We start from the raw sequence: 20,127 nt of genomic DNA on the forward strand, positions 1-20,127 counted from the left end.
TCTCTCCCTCTCTCCCACACCTCTCTCGGTCTCTTTCTCTCCCACTATCCCCCTTTCTCTCTCCCTCTCTCCCACACCTCTCTCGGTCTCTTTCTCTCCCACTATCCCCCCTTTCTCTCTCCCACACCTCTCTCGGTCTCTTTCTCTCCCACTATCCCCCTTTCTCTCTCCCACACCTCTCTCAGTCTCTTTCTCTCCCACTATCCCCCCTTTCTCTCTCCCTCTCTCCCACACCTCTCTCAGTCTCTTTCTCTCCCACTATCCCCCCTTTCTCTCTCCCTCTCTCCCACACCTCTCTCGGTCTCTTTCTCTCCCACTATCCCCCCTTTCTCTCTCCCACACCTCTCTCAGTCTCTTTCTCTCCCACTTTCCCCCCCTTTCTCTCCCTCTCTCCCACACCTCTCTCGGTCTCTTTCTCTCCCACTATCCCCCCCTTTCTCTCTCCCTCTTTTTTTCTCCCATCTCCCTTTCTGTCTCTTAATCTCTCTATCTCCTTATCTCTCACAGAATACTGAGGTGATTTCACAGGACTTGTTCTGAAATACTTCACTAACACAAAGAAACACACACAGACCCCTAACTGACGGTTTGGAGACAGGGGGTTGTCCAGGCTGTGGTCTAAACATGGAGGAGATGTGGAGACAGGGGTTGTCCAGGCTAGGAGAGAGGGTAGAGCTGTAGTCTAAACATTGAGGAGGTGTGGAGACAGGGGGTTGTCCAGGCTAGGAGAGAGGGTAGAGCTGTAGTCTAAACATGGAGGAGATGTGGAGACAGGGGGTTGTCCAGGCTAGGAGAGAGGGTAGAGCTGTAGTCTAAACATGGAGGAGATGTGGAGACAGGGGGTTGTCCAGGCTAGGAGAGAGGGTAGAGCTGTAGTCTAAACATTGAGGAGATGTGGAGACAGGGGGTTGTCCAGGCTAGGAGAGAGGGTAGAGCTGTAGTCTAAACATTGAGGAGACGTGGAGACAGGGGGTTGTCCAGGCTAGGAGAGAGGGTAGAGCTGTAGTCTAAACATTGAGGAGATGTGGAGACAGGGGGTTGTCCAGGCTAGGAGAGAGGGTAGAGCTGTGGTCTTTAAACATGGAGGAGATGTGGAAGGCCTGGAAGACAGAGAGAAACACACTGGTTATACACACACAGATACATACACACACACACATACATACATACACACACACACCTACATATACACACACACATATCAACTCACCACCCAGTAGGCAGTCAAGGCTCCCTGTATGTAGCCAGTGATGACATCAGAGGGGTGATGTCGATAGTCCGATATTCTAGTCAGGCCTGCGAAGAGATTACAGTTTAGAAACGTACCTGTTAAATATTTTGAATTATCACTCAACAATATGAGAAAAATACATATTACAGTAGTACAGAGGAAATGACCCATTGTCAAGCCCCGCCCTAGAATTTGGGCCAATCAAGTGGACAGCAACTGAACAAAGTGACAACAATTGACCAGACAAGACCAGGATTCTATCAAAACTACACCAGACAAGCCAGGAAAATGTATCAGGCAAATGTATTTCATTATTTGTTTTTTTTTTCTTTACTCATAGTAGAGATTAAACAACACCTGAAAAGACAGTAGTCCAGATGAATAACCACGTTGTGGACAGACCACTCAGGGAGAGTTCTGAGAGGCTATGAACATCCATAGACCAGATGAATAACCACGTTGTGGACAGACCACTCAGGGAGAGTTCTGAGAGGCTATGAACATCCATAGACCAGATGAATAACCACGTTGTGGACAGACCACTCAGGGAGAGTTCTGAGAGGCTATGAACATCCATAGACCAGATGAATAACCACATTGTGGACAGACCACTCAGGGAGAGTTCTGAGAGGCTATGAACATCCATAGACCAGATGAATAACCACGTTGTGGACAGACCACTCAGGGAGAGTTCTGAGAGGCTATGAACATCCATAGACCAGATGAATAACCACGTTGTGGACAGACCACTCAGGGAGAGTTCTGAGAGGCTATGAACATCCATAGACCATTATAACATATCAGCAACGTCAGTCAGACTATATTATGGGCTGGATTCCCAGACACAGATTACGCCTCGACCTGGATTTAAAAACATGTCCGATGACGATTCTCCATTGAAAAATGCTTCTTAGCCCAGAATGTAGGTTCAGGTTGAGATTCAGTCCAATCTGTGGTGTCCTTAAACCAACTGACTTTATATAATATATAATGTCCTTAAACCAACTGACTTTATATAATATATAATGTCCTTAAACCAACTGACTTTATATAATATATAATGTCCTTAAACCAACTGACTTTATATAATATATAATGTCCTTAAACCAACTGACTTTATATAATATATAATGTCCTTAAACCAACTGACTTTATATAATATATAATGTCCTTAACTGACTTTGACATTTAAGCTGTAACTGACTTTGACATTTAAGCTGTAACTGACAGGACATTTAAGCTGTAACTGACAGGACATTTAAGCTGTAACTGACAGGACATTTAAGATGTAACTGACTTTGACATTTAAGCTGTAACTGACTTTGACATTTAAGCTGTAACTGACAGGACATTTAAGCTGTAACTGACAGGACATTTAAGCTGTAACTGACTTTGACATTTAAGCTGTAACTGACAGGACATTTAAGCTGTAACTGACTTTGACATTTAAGCTGTAACTGACAGGACATTTAAGCTGTAACTGACAGGACATTTAAGCTGTAACTGACTTTGACATTTAAGCTGTAACTGACTTTGACATTTAAGCTGTAACTGACTTTGACATTTAAGCTGTAACTGACAGGACATTTAAGATGTAACTGACAGGACATTTAAGCTGTAACTGACAGGACATTTAAGCTGTAACTGACAGGACATTTAAGCTGTAACTGACAGGACATTTAAGCTGTAACTGACAGGACATTTAAGATGTAACTGACAGGACATTTAAGCTGTAACTGACAGGACATTTAAGATGTAACTGACAGGACATTTAAGCTGTAACTGACTTTGACATTTAAGCTGTAACTGACTTTGACATTTAAGCTGTAACTGACTTTGACATTTAAGCTGTAACTGACAGGACATTTAAGCTGTAACTGACAGGACATTTAAGCTGTAACTGACTTTGACATTTAAGCTGTAACTGACTTTGACATTTAAGCTGTAACTGACTTTGACATTTAAGCTGTAACTGACAGGACATTTAAGATGTAACTGACAGGACATTTAAGCTGTAACTGACAGGACATTTAAGCTGTAACTGACAGGACATTTAAGCTGTAACTGACAGGACATTTAAGCTGTAACTGACAGGACATTTAAGCTGTAACTGACAGGACATTTAAGATGTAACTGACAGGACATTTAAGCTGTAACTGACAGGACATTTAAGATGTAACTGACAGGACATTTAAGCTGTAACTGACTTTGACATTTAAGCTGTAACTGACTTTGACATTTAAGCTGTAACTGACTTTGACATTTAAGCTGTAACTGACTTTGACATTTAAGCTGTAACTGACAGGACATTTAAGATGTAACTGACTTTGACATTTAAGCTGTAACTGACTTTGACATTTAAGCTGTAACTGACTTTGACATTTAAGCTGTAACTGACTTTGACATTTAAGCTGTAACTGACTTTGACATTTAAGCTGTAACTGACAGGACATTTAAGATGTAACTGACAGGACATTTAAGCTGTAACTGACTTTGACATTTAAGCTGTAACTGACTTTGACATTTAAGCTGTAACTGACTTTGACATTTAAGCTGTAACTGACTTTGACATTTAAGCTGTAACTGACTTTGACATTTAAGCTGTAACTGACAGGACATTTAAGCTGTAACTGACTTTGACATTTAAGCTGTAACTGACAGGACATTTAAGCTGTAACTGACAGGACATTTAAGCTGTAACTGACAGGACATTTAAGCTGTAACTGACAGGACATTTAAGCTGTAACTGACTATGACATTTAAGCTGTAACTGACAGGACATTTAAGCTGTAACTGACAGGACATTTAAGATGTAACTGACAGGACATTTAAGCTGTAACTGACAGGACATTTAAGATGTAACTGACAGGACATTTAAGCTGTAACTGACTTTGACATTTAAGCTGTAACTGACTTTGACATTTAAGCTGTAACTGACTTTGACATTTAAGCTGTAACTGACTTTGACATTTAAGCTGTAACTGACAGGACATTTAAGCTGTAACTGACAGGACATTTAAGCTGTAACTGACAGGACATTTAAGCTGTAACTGACAGGACATTTAAGCTGTAACTGACAGGACATTTAAGCTGTAACTGACAGGACATTTAAGCTGTAACTGACAGGACATTTAAGCTGTAACTGACAGGACATTTAAGCTGTAACTGACAGGACATTTAAGCTGTAACTGACTTTGACATTTAAGCTGTAACTGACAGGACATTTAAGCTGTAACTGACAGGACATTTAAGCTGTAACTGACAGGACATTTAAGCTGTAACTGACAGGACATTTAAGCTGTAACTGACTTTGACATTTAAGCTGTAACTGACTTTGACATTTAAGCTGTAACTGACTTTGACATTTAAGCTGTAACTGACAGGACATTTAAGATGTAACTGACAGGACATTTAAGCTGTAACTGACAGGACATTTAAGCTGTAACTGACAGGACATTTAAGCTGTAACTGACAGGACATTTAAGCTGTAACTGACAGGACATTTAAGCTGTAACTGACAGGACATTTAAGCTGTAACTGACAGGACATTTAAGATGTAACTGACAGGACATTTAAGCTGTAACTGACAGGACATTTAAGATGTAACTGACAGGACATTTAAGCTGTAACTGACTTTGACATTTAAGCTGTAACTGACTTTGACATTTAAGCTGTAACTGACTTTGACATTTAAGCTGTAACTGACTTTGACATTTAAGCTGTAACTGACTTGGACATTTAAGCTGTAACTGACAGGACATTTAAGCTGTAACTGACAGGACATTTAAGCTGTAACTGACAGGACATTTAAGCTGTAACTGACAGGACATTTAAGCTGTAACTGACAGGACATTTAAGCTGTAACTGACAGGACATTTAAGCTGTAATTGACAGGACATTTAAGCTGTAACTGACAGGACATTTAAGCTGTAACTGACAGGACATTTAAGCTGTAACTGACAGGACATTTAAGCTGTAACTGACAGGACATTTAAGATGTAACTGACAGGACATTTAAGCTGTAACTGACAGGACATTTAAGATGTAACTGACAGGACATTTAAGCTGTAACTGACTTTGACATTTAAGCTGTAACTGACTTTGACATTTAAGCTGTAACTGACTTTGACATTTAAGCTGTAACTGACTTTGACATTTAAGCTGTAACTGACAGGACATTTAAGCTGTAACTGACAGGACATTTAAGCTGTAACTGACAGGACATTTAAGCTGTAACTGACAGGACATTTAAGCTGTAACTGACAGGACATTTAAGCTGTAACTGACAGGACATTTAAGCTGTAACTGACAGGACATGTCATGTTTGTCATTTATTATCATGTCTTGTCCCTGTGCTCCCCATTCTGTTCGTTTCCCTCTGCTGGTCTTATTGGGTTCTTTCCCTCTTTCTATCCCTCTCTCTCCCCCTCCCCCTCTCACTCTCTCGCTCTCTCTTCTCTCTATCGTTCCGTTCCTGCTCCCAGCTGTTCCTATTCCCCTAATCATCATTTAGTCTTCCCACACCTGTTCCCGATCCTTTCCCCTGATTAGAGTCCCTATTTATTCCTTTGTGTTCCGTTCCTGTCCCGTCGGTTCCTTGTTTAGTATTCACCATGCTGTGATTGCGTTTCGCCCTGTCCTGTCGTGTTTTTGCTGTGATTGTGTATCGCCCTGTCCTGTCGTGTTTTTGCCTTCATCAGATGCTGCGTGTGAGCAGGTGTCTCTGTCTACTACGGCCTGCGCCTACCCGGGCGACCTGCAGTCTGTGGCCGCTTCTCCAGTTATTCCCCTCTACAGACTAGAGGATTTCTGTTATTCCCTGTTTGGACTTAAATAAACTCTGTTTCTGTTAAGTCGCTTTTGGGTCCTCTTTCACCTGCATGACAGAAGGAACCGACCCGTTACACTGCCGTCGAGATCCAAGGAGCCATGCTCGGCAGACACGAGCAGGAATTGTCTGCTGCTCGCCATGCCGTGGAGAACCTGGCCGCTCAGGTTTCCGACCTCTCTGGACAGTTCCAGAGTCTACATCTCGTGCCACCTGTTACTTCCTGGCCTGCCGAGCCTCCAGAACCTAGGGTTAATAACCCACCTTGCTACTCCGGGCAGCCCACTGAGTGCCGCTCCTTTCTCACGCAGTGTGAGATTGTGTTCTCTCTCCAACCCAACACATACTCTAGAGAGAGAGCTCGGGTTGCTTACGTCATTTCACTCCTTACTGGCCGGGCTCGAGAATGGGGCACAGCTATCTGGGAGGCAAGGGCTGATTGCTCTAACAAATTCCAGAACTTTAAAGAGGAGATGATTCGGGTTTTTGACCGTTCAGTTTTTGGTGGGGAGGCTTCTAGGGCCCTGGCTTCCTTATGCCAAGGTGAACGGTCCATAACGGATTATTCTATTGAGTTTCGCACTCTTGCTGCCTCTAGTGAGTGGAACGAGCCGGCGCTGCTCGCTCGTTTTCTGGAGGGACTCCACGCAGTGGTTAAGGATGAGATTCTCTCCCGGGAGGTTCCTTCAGATGTGGACTCTTTGATTGCTCTCGCCATCCGCATAGAACGACGGGTAGATCTTCGTCACCGGGCTCGTGGAAGAGAGCTCGCATCAACGGTGTTTCCCTGCTCCGCATCGCAACCATCTCCCTCCTCTGGCTTTGAGACTGAGCCCATGCAGCTGGGAGGGATTCGCATCTCGAATAAGGAGAGGGAACGGAGGATCACCAACCGCCTGTGCCTCTATTGCGGAGTTGCTGGACATTTTGTTAATTCATGTCCAGTAAAGCCAGAGCTCATCTGTAAGCGGAGGGCTACAGGTGAGCGCAACTACTCAAGTCTCTCCATCAAAGTCCTGTACTACTTTGTCGGTCCACCTACGCTGGACCGGTTCGGGTGCTACATGTAGTGCCTTGATAGACTCTGGGGCTGAGGGTTGTTTCATGGACGAAGCATGGGTTCGGAAACATGACATTCCTTTCAGAGAGTTAGAGAAGCCTACGCCCATGTTCGCCTTAGATGGTAGTCATCTTCCCAGTATCAGATTTGAGACACTACCTTTAACCCTCACAGTATCTGGTAACCACAGTGAGACTATTTCTTTTTTGATTTTCCGTTCACCGTTTACACCTGTTGTTTTGGGTCATCCCTGGCTAGTATGTCATAATCCTTCTATTAATTGGTCTAGTAATTCTATCCTATCCTGGAACGTTTCTTGTCATGTGAAGTGTTTAATGTCTGCCATCCCTCCCGTTTCTTCTGTCCCTACTTCTCAGGAGGAACCTGGCGATTTGACAGGAGTGCCGGAGGAATATCATGATCTGCGCACGGTCTTCAGTCGGTCCCGAGCCAACTCCCTTCCTCCTCACCGGTCGTATGATTGTAGTATTGATCTCCTTCCGGGGACCACTCCTCCTCGAGGTAGACTATACTCTCTGTCGGCTCCCGAACGTAAGGCTCTCGAGGATTATTTGTCTGTGTCTCTTGACGCCGGTACCATAGTGCCTTCTTCTTCTCCGGCCGGGGCGGGTTCTTTTTGTTAAGAAGAAGGACGGTACTCTGCGCCCTGCGTGGATTATCGAGGGCTGAATGACATAACGGTTAAGAATCGTTATCCGCTTCCCCTTATGTCATCAGCCTTCGAGATTCTGCAGGGAGCCAGGTGCTTTACTAAGTTGGACCTTCGTAACGCTTACCATCTCGTGCGCATCAGAGAGGGGGACGAGTGGAAAACGGCGTTTAACACTCCGTTAGGGCATTTTGAGTACCGGGTTCTGCCGTTCGGTCTCGCCAATGCGCCAGCTGTTTTTCAGGCATTAGTTAATGATGTTCTGAGAGACATGCTGAACATTTTTGTTTTTGTCTATCTTGACGATATCCTGATTTTTTCTCCGTCACTCGAGATTCATGTTCAGCACGTTCGACGTGTTCTACAGCGCCTTTTAGAGAATTGTCTCTACGTAAAGGCTGAGAAGTGCTCTTTTCATGTCTCCTCCGTTACTTTTCTCGGTTCCGTTATTTCCGCTGAAGGCATTCAGATGGATTCCGCTAAGGTCCAAGCTGTCAGTGATTGGCCCGTTCCAAGGTCACGTGTCGAGTTGCAGCGCTTTTAGGTTTCGCTAATTTCTATCGGCGTTTCATTCGTAATTTCGGTCAAGTTGCTGCCCCTCTCACAGCTCTTACTTCTGTCAAGACGTGTTTTAAGTGGTCCGGTTCCGCCCAGGAGCTTTTGATCTTCTAAAAGAACGTTTTACGTCCGCTCCTATCCTCGTTACTCCTGACGTCACTAGACAATTCATTGTCGAGGTTGACGCTTCAGAGGTAGGCGTGGGAGCCATTCTATCCCAGCGCTTCCAGTCTGACGATAAGGTTCATCCTTGCGCTTATTTTTCTCATCGCCTGTCGCCATCTGAGCGCAACTATGATGTGGGTAACCGTGAACTGCTCGCCATCCGCTTAGCCCTAGGCGAATGGCGACAGTGGTTGGAGGGGGCGACCGTTCCTTTTGTCGTTTGGACAGACCATAAGAACCTTGAGTACATCCGTTCTGCCAAACGACTTAATGCCCGTCAAGCTCGTTGGGCGTTGTTTTTCGCTCGTTTCGAGTTTGTGATTTCTTACCGTCCGGGTAGCAAGAACACCAAGCCTGATGCCTTATCCCGTCTGTTTAGTTCTTCTGTGGCTTCTACTGATCCCGAGGGGATTCTTCCTTATGGGCGTGTTGTCGGGTTAACAGTCTGGGGAATTGAAAGACAGGTTAAGCAAGCACTCACGCACACTGCGCCGCCGCGCGCTTGTCCTAGTAACCTCCTTTTCGTTCCTGTTTCCACTCGTCTGGCTGTTCTTCAGTGGGCTCACTCTGCCAAGTTAGCTGGTCATCCCGGTGTTCGAGGCACTCTTGCGTCTATTCGCCAGCGCTTTTGGTGGCCGACTCAGGAGCGTGACACGCGCCGTTTCGTGGCTGCTTGTTCGGACTGCGCGCAGACTAAGTCGGGTAACTCTCCTCCTGCCGGTCGTCTCAGACCGCTCCCCATTCCTTCTCGACCATGGTCTCACATTGCCTTAGACTTCATTACCGGTCTGCCTTTGTCTGCGGGGAAGACTGTGATTCTGACGGTTGTCGATAGGTTCTCTAAGGCGGCACATTTCATTCCCCTCGCTAAACTTCCTTCCGCTAAGGAGACGGCACAAATCATTATTGAGAATGTATTCAGAATTCATGGCCTCCCGTTAGACGCCGTTTCAGACAGAGGCCCGCAATTCACGTCACAGTTTTGGAGGGAGTTCTGTCGTTTGATTGGTGCGTCCGTCAGTCTCTCTTCCGGGTTTCATCCCCAGTCTAACGGTCAAGCAGAGAGGGCCAATCAGACGATTGGTCGCATACTACGCAGCCTTTCTTTCAGAAACCCTGCGTCTTGGGCAGAACAGCTCCCCTGGGCAGAATACGCTCACAATTCGCTTCCTTCGTCTGCTACCGGGTTATCTCCGTTTCAGAGTAGTCTGGGTTACCAGCCTCCTCTGTTCTCATCCCAGCTTGCCGAGTCCAGCGTTCCCTCCGCTCAAGCGTTTGTCCAACGTTGTGAGCGCACCTGGAGGAGGGTGAGGTCTGCACTTTGCCGTTACAGGGCACAGACGGTGAGAGCCGCCAATAAACGCAGGATTAAGAGTCCAAGGTATTGTTGCGGCCAGAGAGTGTGGCTTTCCACTCGCAACCTTCCTCTTACGACAGCTTCTCGTAAGTTGACTCCGCGGTTCATTGGTCCGTTCCGTGTCTCCCAGGTCGTCAATCCTGTCGCTGTGCGACTGCTTCTTCCGCGACATCTTCGTCGCGTCCATCCTGTCTTCCATGTCTCCTGTGTTAAGCCCTTTCTTCGCACCCCCGTTCGTCTTCCCTCCCCCTCCCGTCCTTGTCGAGAGCGCACCTATTTACAAGGTACATAAGATCATGGACATGCGTTCGGGGACGGGGTCACCAATACTTAGTGGATTGGGAGGGTTACGGTCCTGAGGAGAGGAGTTGGGTTCCGTCTCGGGACGTGCTGGACCGTTCACTCATCGATGATTTCCTCCGTTGCCGCCAGGATTCCTCCTCGAGTGCGCCAGGAGGCGCTCGGTGAGTGGGGGTACTGTCATGTTTGTCATTTATTATCATGTCTTGTCCCTGTGCTCCCCATTCTGTTCGTTTCCCTCTGCTGGTCTTATTGGGTTCTTTCCCTCTTTCTATCCCTCTCTCTCCCCCCCCCCCTCTCACTCTCTCGCTCTCTCTTCTCTCTATCGTTCCGTTCCTGCTCCCAGCTGTTCCTATTCCCTAATCATCATTTAGTCTTCCCACACCTGTTCCCGATCCTTTCCCCTGATTAGAGTCCCTATTTATTCCTTTGTGTTCCGTTCCTGTCCCGTCGGTTCCTTGTTTAGTATTCACCATGCTGTGATTGCGTTTCGCCCTGTCCTGTCGTGTTTTTGCTGTGATTGTGTATCGCCCTGTCCTGTCGTGTTTTTTGCCTTCATCAGATGCTGCGTGTGAGCAGGTGTCTCTGTCTACTACGGCCTGCGCCTACCCGAGGCGACCTGCAGTCTGTGGCCGCTTCTCCAGTTATTCCCCTCTACAGACTAGAGGATTTCTGTTATTCCCTGTTTGGACTTAAATAAACTCTGTTTCTGTTAAGTCGCTTTTGGGTCCTCTTTCACCTGCATGACAGGACATTTAAGCTGTAATTGACAGGACATTTAAGCTGTAACTGACAGGACATTTAAACTGTAACTGACTTTGACATTTAAGCTGTAACTGACAGGACATTTAAGCTGTAACTGACTTTGACATTTAAGCTGTAACTGACAGGACATTTAAGCTGTAACTGACAGGACATTTAAGCTGTAACTGACAGGACATTTAAGCTGTAACTGACAGGACATTTAAGCTGTAACTGACTTTGACATTTAAGCTGTAACTGACAGGACATTTAAGCTGTAACTGACTTTGACATTTAAGCTGTAACTGACAGGACATTTAAGCTGTAACTGACTTTGACATTTAAGCTGTAACTGACTTTGACATTTAAGCTGTAACTGACTTTGACACAATCTCCGCCAACGGCAGGAAGGTGTGTCTCTAAAAGGCATGTTGTTGACAGTGTGCTTGTGGAAAACACATCTGGGACTGAATCCCGGCCGTAATCAGTGTCTGGGAAAGCAGCCCTACGTCATTATCAGTTGGGGAGTCGTCCCACGACAAGGATCAGTAGATAGATAGTAGTAGATGATTCCCCCCGTCACAGTTGGGGAGTCGTCCCACGACAAGGATCATTAGTAGATGATTCCCCCCGTCACTCATCATTATCTATAGACCTGTAAGTACCTGTATACACAGCTAGCAGAACCAGGAAGAACTGTATGAGGGGTCTGAGTAACCTGGCCCCTCGCCAACACCACCTGGCTTGGAGGTAGAACTGAAGAGAGAGAGGGAGGGAGGGAGGGAGGCAGAGAGAGGGGGAGGCAGGGAGGGGGAGAGAGAGAGGGAGGCAGGGAGGGAGGGAGGCAGGGAGAGAGAGGGAGGGAGGGAGGGAGAGGGAGGGAGGGAGGGAGGGAGGGAGGGAGGGAGGGAGGGAGGGAGGGAGGGAGGGAGGGAGGGAGGGAGGGAGGGAGGGAGGGAGGGAGGGAGGGAGGGAGGCAGGGAGAGAGGGAGGCAGGGAGGGAGAGAGAGAGGGAGGCAGGGAGGGAGGGAGGGAGGCAGAGAGAGAGAGAGAGGGAGGGAGGCAGGGAGGGAGAGAGAAAGGGAGGCAGGGAGGGAGAGAGAGAGGGAGGCAGGGAGGGAGGGAGGGAGGCAGAGAGAGAGGGAGGCAGGGAGGGAGGGAGGCAGGGAGGGAGAGAGAGAGGGAGGGAGGCAGGGAGGGAGGGAGGGAGGGAGGGAGGGAGGGAGGGAGGGAGGGAGGGAGGGAGGGAGGGAGGGAGGGAGGGAGGGAGGGAGGGAGGGAGGGAAAATGTTGATTACTACACATGTACTATTTGTACATAGTATTATACTAAATTATACTGAATTGTACATTATTATACTATATTATACCGCATTATGCTGTATTATACTGTATTATACTGAATTATACTGTATTTATCTTCAAAGATGCAGCACAGTTCTGACTCGACTCTCTCTCTATGGCCCTGCCCTCACACAATAGAGGAGTGTAGTATAGAGAGACAGAGAGGTCAAACCTCTCCCTGCCCGAGGGGAACAAAGACATCTCTGTCTGCCCTACTTCTTCTCTCTTTCAATCCCTCTTTTCTCCTGCTCTCTTTTCTTTCTCTCCCTTTCAGCTCCCTTCTTTCAATCCCTCTCTGCTTTCAGACCCACTGGGAGGATGGTTCACAGTGTGTGTGTGTGTGTGTGTGTGTGTGTGTGTGTGTGTGTGTGTGTGTGTGTGTGTGTGTGTGTGTGTGTGTGTGTGTGTGTGTGTGTGTGTGTGTGTGTGTGTGTGTGTGTGTGTGTGGGAGATGTGTGTGTGTACTACTGCTAGATACAGCATGGTGTACATTGCAAACGAAGCATGACCAGAGAAGAAGGATTTCCTGAAAATAAAATACAAAACAGATGCTGACTAAACACAAACACACACACACACACACACACACACACACACACACACACACACACACACACACACACACACACACACACACACACACACACACACACACACACACACACCTGCCCCCAACAAACAGACAAACACACACACACCCCCCCAACACACACACACACACACACACACACACACACACACACACACACACACACACACACACACACACACACACACACACACACACACACACACCTGCCCCCCAACAAACAGACAAACACACACACACACCCCCAACAAACAAACACACACACACACACACACACACACACACACACACACACACACACACACACACACACACACACACACACACACACACACACACACACACACACACACACACACACACCTGCCCCCAACCAACAAACAGACAAACACACACACACACACACACACACACACACACACACACACACACACACACACACACACACACACACACACACACACACACACACACACACACACACACCCCCAACAAACACACAACACACACACACCTGCCCTTCCCCCAACAAACACACACGCACCTGCCTCCCCCAACAAACAGACAAACACACACACACACACACACACATCCCAACAAACAGACAAACACACACCTGCCCCCAACAAACACACAAACACACACACACCCCCAACAAACACACAAACACACACACCCCCAACAAACACACAAACACACACACACCTCCCCCAACAAACACACAAACACACACACACCTCCCCCATTAAACACACAAACACACACACACATGCCACCCCCAATAAACACACACACACCTCCCCCAACAAACACACAAACACACACTCACCTGCCCCCCAACAAACACACAAACACACACACACACACCACCCCCCAACAAACACACAAACACACACACACCTCCACCCCAACAAACACACACACCCCCAACAAACACACACACACCTACCCCCTCCCCAACAAACACACACACACACACACCTCCCCCATCAAACACACAAACACACACACACCTGCCCCCCAAACAAACACATAAACACACACACACCTCCCACCTCCCCAACAAACACACAAACACACACACACCTGCCTCCCCCAACAAACACACACACACACACACACCTCCCCCCATCAAACACACAAACACACACACACCTCCCACCTCCCCCAACAAACACACAAACACACACACACCTGCCTCCCCCCAACAAACACACACACACCTGCCCCCCCCAACAAACACACAAACACACACACACCTGCCCGTTCCCAACAAACACACACACACACACCACCCCCCAACAAACACACAAACACACACACACCTCCCCCAAGAAACACCCCCCAACAAACACACACACACCTCCCCCAACAAACACACACACACACACCTGCCCCTCCCAACAAACACACAAACACACACACACACCTGGCCTCCTCTTCCAATCGGTGGTCTGTCTGTCGGCAGGTTACCGTGGAGACGTAGGTTCCGGGGGTGCAGTTGAGCGAGGCATACGAGACGCCGCACACAGACAGGAAGTGAGGTCGCAGCCGCCCCACGCTCAGCTTGGCCATGTTAGTCAGGGATTGGCCGACGCAGCACCCGAACAGGAAGGAACCTAACTCCTTACAGAAATAAAATACAGAAATACAGAAATAAATATATAGCCAAACAGGAAGGAACCTAACTCCTTACAGAAATAAATATATAGCCAAACAGGAAGGAACCCAACTCCTTACAGAAATAAATATATAGCCAAACAGGAAGGAACCCAACTCCTTACAGAAATAAATATTTAGCCAAACAGGAAGGAACCTAACTCTTTACAGAAATAAATATATAGCCAAACAGGAAGGAACCTAACTCTTTACAGAAATAAATATATAGCCAAACAGGAAGGAACCTAACTCCTTACAGAAATAAATATATAGCCAAACAGGAAGGAACCCAACTCCTTACAGAAATAAAATACAGAAATACAGAAATAAATATATAGCCAAACAGGAAGGAACCTAACTCCTTACAGAAATAAATATATAGCCAAACAGGAAGGAACCTAACTCCTTACAGAAATAAATATATAGCCAAACAGGAAGGAACCTAACTCCTTACAGAAATAAATATATAGCCAAACAGGAAGGAACCCAACTCCTTACAGAAATAAAATACAGAAATACAGAAATAAATATATAGCCAAACAGGAAGGAACCTAACTCCTTACAGAAATAAATATATAGCCAAACAGGAAGGAACCCAACTCCTTACAGAAATAAATATATAGCCAAACAGGAAGGAACCTAACTCCTTACAGAAATAAATATATAGCCAAACAGGAAGGAACCCAACTCCTTACAGAAATAAATATTTAGCCAAACAGGAAGGAACCTAACTCCTTACAGAAATAAATATATAGCCAAACAGGAAGGAACCCAACTCCTTACAGAAATAAATATATAGCCAAACAGGAAGGAACCCAACTCCTTACAGAAATAAATATTTAGCCAAACAGGAAGGAACCTAACTCTTTACAGAAATAAATATATAGCCAAACAGGAAGGAACCTAACTCTTTACAGAAATAAATATATAGCCAAACAGGAAGGAACCTACCTCCTTACAGAAATAAATATATAGCCAAACAGGAAGGAACCCCTCTTCTTATTTGTGCAACAAATAACAATCAAATAGTGTGTAAGACTTGTTGATAATGTTTATGACAGTTTATCTTCTGTTATTAAAACTTCATGAATGCAGAAGGGAGATTTCCGTACCTTATACAGGCATGAGACGTAGAGGTTCCTGACGAAGGCTTTGGAGCTGACCCCTCGGTAATGCACCCGGTAACACTCCCCTAAAGCTATCTGGAGGGAGGGAGGGAGGGAGGGAGGGAGGGAGGGAGGGAGGGAGGGAGGGAGGGAGGGAGGGAGGGAGGGAGGGAGGGAGGGAGGGAGCAATAGTGACTGTTTGATAATTAGTCTGGTGACAAACACAAGAGGAGAACTGAACTGACAATCGCGAGATTGTATTATTATTAGTAGTATTCATATTATTATTAGTAGTAGTATTAATATTATTATTAGTAGTAGTAGTATTATTATTAGTAGTATTAATATTATTATTAGTAGTAGTATTATTATTATTAGTAGTATTATTATCAGTAGTATTATTCATATTAGTATTATTTGTTGTAATAGTAGTATTAGTAGTATTGTTAGTGGTAGTATTATTATGGGTAGTATTATTAGTAGTACTATTCATAGTAGTATTAATATTATTAGTAGTAGTAGTAGTATTATTATTATTAGTAGTATTATTATCAGTAGTATTATTCATATTAGTATTATTTGTTGTAATAGTAGTATTAGTAGTATTGTTAGTGGTAGTATTATTATGGGTAGTATTATTAGTAGTACTATTCATAGTAGTATTATTAGTAGTAGTATTATTAGTGGTATTACTAGTAGTATTATCAGTAGTATTATTCATATTAGTTTCCGGTTCCGGTTGGAGCGAGTGGTCGCATCTGCACGTCGCTCCAACGGGTAGTATAACTTTTTCACTACTTTTTCATTATATTTCATTATATCACAACGGTTTGATTTGTCTTATCTTAGCAATTTCTTCTCAGCTAGCTACATAGCCGTCTTTGTATCAAAGATAATTGCGTAATTATCGTATTTCGCCGTCCTAACGTAGTCTTCACTAGCCAGCTAGCTAACGTCCACTGATTAGCTGCACTGGAGAAACTGTTACACTCAACTGAACGACTTGATCAGTGTAGTGTTAGCTAGCTACATAGCTGTCTTTGCTGTCTTCGTATCATCGTATCATCGTATCCAAGATAATTGTGTTGTTTAGGTTTAGAGTGTGTAGTCTTAGAGTGATTATCTTAATTTACCGAGGTTAGCTAGCCAGCTATTTGTCGTCCTTAACGTAGGTGACTCTGCTAGCTAGCCAACAGCTAGCCAACGCTAGCCAACGTCTTCTGTATAGAACTCAACTACCCGGTCGCATTCACAGGTTGTATCACATTTTCACTTCATTTTCATTACAGTACAACGGTTTGATTTGTTTGATCGTAGCTAGCTACTTAGCTAGCTACATAGCCGTCTTTGTATCAAAGATAATTGTGTAGTCTAGAGCGATTTTCTAGGTTCGCTAGCCATCTATTGTCGTTCTTTTAACGCAACGTAACGTAAACAACACTGCTAGCTAGCCTGCTAGCCCCGAATAGCAACACTGCAGAAACTATTACACTCAACGGAACGACTTGATTAGTGTAGTGTCAACAACGCACCCACTGCCAGCTGACCTACTTCAGCAGTACTGTATCATTTTAATCATTTTAGTCAATAAGATTCTTGCTACGTAGCTTAACTTTCTGAACATTCGAGACGTGTAGTCCACTTGTCATTCCAATCTCCTTTGCATTAGCGTAGCCTCTTCTGTAGCCTGTCAACTATGTGTCGGTTTATCCCTGTTCTCTCCTCTCTGCACAGACCATACAAACGCTCCTCACCGCGTGGCCGCGGCCACCCTACTCTGGTGGTCCCAGCGCGCACGACCCACGTGGAGTTCCAGGTCTCCGGTAGCCTCTGGAACTGCCAATCTGCGGTCAACAAGGCAGAGTTCATCTCAGCCCATGCCTCCCTCCAGTCCCTCGACTTCTTGGCCCTGACGGAAACATGGATCACCACAGACAACACTGCTACTCCTACTGCTCTCTCTTCGTCCGCCCACGTGTTCTCGCACACCCCGAGAGCGTCTGGTCAGCGGGGTGGTGGCACCGGGATCCTCATCTCTCCCAAGTGGTCATTCTCTCTTTCTCCCCTTACCCATCTGTCTATCGCCTCCTTTGAATTCCATGCTGTCACAGTTACTAGCCCTTTCAAGCTTAACATCCTTATCATTTATCGCCCTCCAGGTTCCCTCGGAGAGTTCATCAATGAGCTTGATGCCTTGATAAGCTCCTTTCCTGAGGACGGCTCACCTCTCACAGTTCTGGGCGACTTTAACCTCCCCACGTCTACCTTTGACTCTTTCCTCTCTGCCTCCTTCTTTCCACTCCTCTCCTCTTTTGACCTCACCCTCTCACCTTCCCCCTACTCACAAGGCAGGCAATACGCTCGACCTCATCTTTACTAGATGCTGTTCTTCCACTAACCTCATTGCAACTCCCCTCCAAGTCTCCGACCACTGCCTTGTATCCTTTTCCCTCTCGCTCTCATCCAACACCTCCCACACTGCCCCTACTCGGATGGTATCGCGCCGTCCCAACCTTCGCTCTCTCTCCCCCGCTACTCTCTCCTCTTCCATCCTATCATCTCTTCCCTCCGCTCAAACCTTCTCCCACCTATCTCCTGATTCTGCCTCCTCAACCCTCCTCTCCTCCCTCTCTGCATCCCTTGACTCTCTATGTCCCCTATCCTCCAGGCCGGCTCGGTCCTCCCCTCCCGCTCCGTGGCTCGATGACTCATTGCGAGCTCACAGAACAGGGCTCCGGGCAGCCGAGCGGAAATGGAGGAAAACCGCCTCCCTGCGGACCTGGCATCCTTTCACTCCCTCCTCTCTACATTTTCCTCCTCTGTCTCTGCTGCTAAAGCCACTTTCTACCACGCTAAATTCCAAGCTTCTGCCTCCAACCCTAGGAAGCTCTTTGCCACCTTCTCCTCCCTCCTGAATCCTCCGCCCCCCCCCCCTCCTCCCTCTCTGCAGATGACTTCGTCAACCATTTTGAAAAGAAGGTCGACGACATCCGATCCTCGTTTGCTAAGTCAAACGACACCGCTGGTTCTGCTCACACTGCCCTACCCTGTGCTCTGACCTCTTTCTCCCCTCTCTCCAGATGAAATCTCGCGTCTTGTGACGGCCGGCCGCCCAACAACCTGCCCGCTTGACCCTATCCCCTCCTCTCTTCTCCAGACCATTTCCGGAGACCTTCTCCCTTACCTCACCTCGCTCATCAACTCATCCCTGACCGTTGGCTACGTCCCTTCCGTCTTCAAGAGAGCGAGAGTTGCACCCCTTCTGAAAAAACCTACACTCGATCCCTCCGATGTCAACAATTACAGACCAGTATCCCTTCTTTCTTTTCTCTCCAAAACTCTTGAACGTGCCGTCCTTGGCCAGCTCTCCCGCTATCTCTCTCTGAATGACCTTCTTGATCCAAATCAGTCAGGTTTCAAGACTAGTCATTCAACTGAGACTGCTCTCCTCTGTATCACGGAGGCGCTCCGCACTGCTAAAGCTAACTCTCTCTCCTCTGCTCTCATCCTTCTAGATCTATCGGCTGCCTTCGATACTGTGAACCATCAGATCCTCCTCTCCACCCTCTCCGAGTTGGGCATCTCCGGCGCGGCCCACGCTTGGATTGCGTCCTACCTGACAGGTCGCTCCTACCAGGTGGCGTGGCGAGAATCTGTCTCCTCACCACGCGCTCTCACCACTGGTGTCCCCCAGGGCTCTGTTCTTGGCCCTCTCCTATTCTCGCTATACACCAAGTCACTTGGCTCTGTCATAACCTCACATGGTCTCTCTTATCATTGCTATGCAGACGACACACAATTAATCTTCTCCTTTCCCCTTCTGATGACCAGGTGGCGATCGCATCTCTGCATGTCTGGCAGACATATCAGTGTGGATGACGGATCACCACCTCAAGCTGAACCTCGGCAAGACGGAGCTGCTCTTCCTCCCGGGAAGGACTGCCCGTTCCATGATCTCGCCATCACGGTTGACAACTCCATTGTGTCCTCCTCCCAGAGCGCCAAGAACCTTGGCGTGATCCTGGACAACACCCTGTCGTTCTCAACTAACATCAAGGCGGTGGCCCGTTCCTGTAGGTTCATGCTCTACAACATCCGCAGAGTACGACCCTGCCTCACACAGGAAGCGGCGCAGGTCCTAATCCAGGCACTTGTCATCTCCCGTCTGGATTACTGCAACTCGCTGTTGGCTGGGCTCCCTGCCTGTGCCATTAAACCCCTTCAACTCATCCAGAACGCCGCAGCCCGTCTGGTGTTCAACCTTCCCAAGTTCTCTCACGTCACCCCGCTCCTCCGTTCTCTCCACTGGCTTCCAGTTGAAGCTCGCATCCGCTACAAGACCATGGTGCTTGCCTACGGAGCTGTGAGGGGAACGGCACCTCAGTACCTCCAGGCTCTGATCAGGCCCTACACCCAAACAAGGGCACTGCGTTCATCCACCTCTGGCCTGCTCGCCTCCCTACCACTGAGGAAGTACAGCTCCCGCTCAGCCCAGTCAAAACTGTTCGCTGCCCTGGCC

General features: G+C 46.9%; 1 protein-coding gene across 1 annotated transcript in view; it reads right to left on the reverse strand.

Annotated features, from left to right (window-relative positions):
• Positions 1 to 389: 389 nt before the first annotated feature.
• The window catches only part of LOC124027541 (phospholipid phosphatase 3-like), a 27,218-nt gene continuing 7,480 nt past the window's right edge, over positions 390 to 20,127 (reverse strand). The window contains exons 3-8 of the mRNA XM_046339951.1: positions 15,615 to 15,704; positions 14,273 to 14,469; positions 12,723 to 12,780; positions 11,576 to 11,666; positions 1,211 to 1,296; positions 390 to 1,100 (exon numbers count right to left, since the gene is read on the reverse strand). Coding sequence (XP_046195907.1) covers positions 1,008 to 1,100; positions 1,211 to 1,296; positions 11,576 to 11,666; positions 12,723 to 12,780; positions 14,273 to 14,469; positions 15,615 to 15,704 — 615 coding nt within the window. The 3' untranslated portion in view covers positions 390 to 1,007. The remainder of the gene's footprint in view (positions 1,101 to 1,210; positions 1,297 to 11,575; positions 11,667 to 12,722; positions 12,781 to 14,272; positions 14,470 to 15,614; positions 15,705 to 20,127) is intronic.

The sequence above is a fragment of the Oncorhynchus gorbuscha genome, unplaced genomic scaffold (assembly GCF_021184085.1).
Source record: "Oncorhynchus gorbuscha isolate QuinsamMale2020 ecotype Even-year unplaced genomic scaffold, OgorEven_v1.0 Un_scaffold_3347, whole genome shotgun sequence".
Classification (NCBI taxonomy): Eukaryota; Metazoa; Chordata; class Actinopteri; order Salmoniformes; family Salmonidae; genus Oncorhynchus; species Oncorhynchus gorbuscha.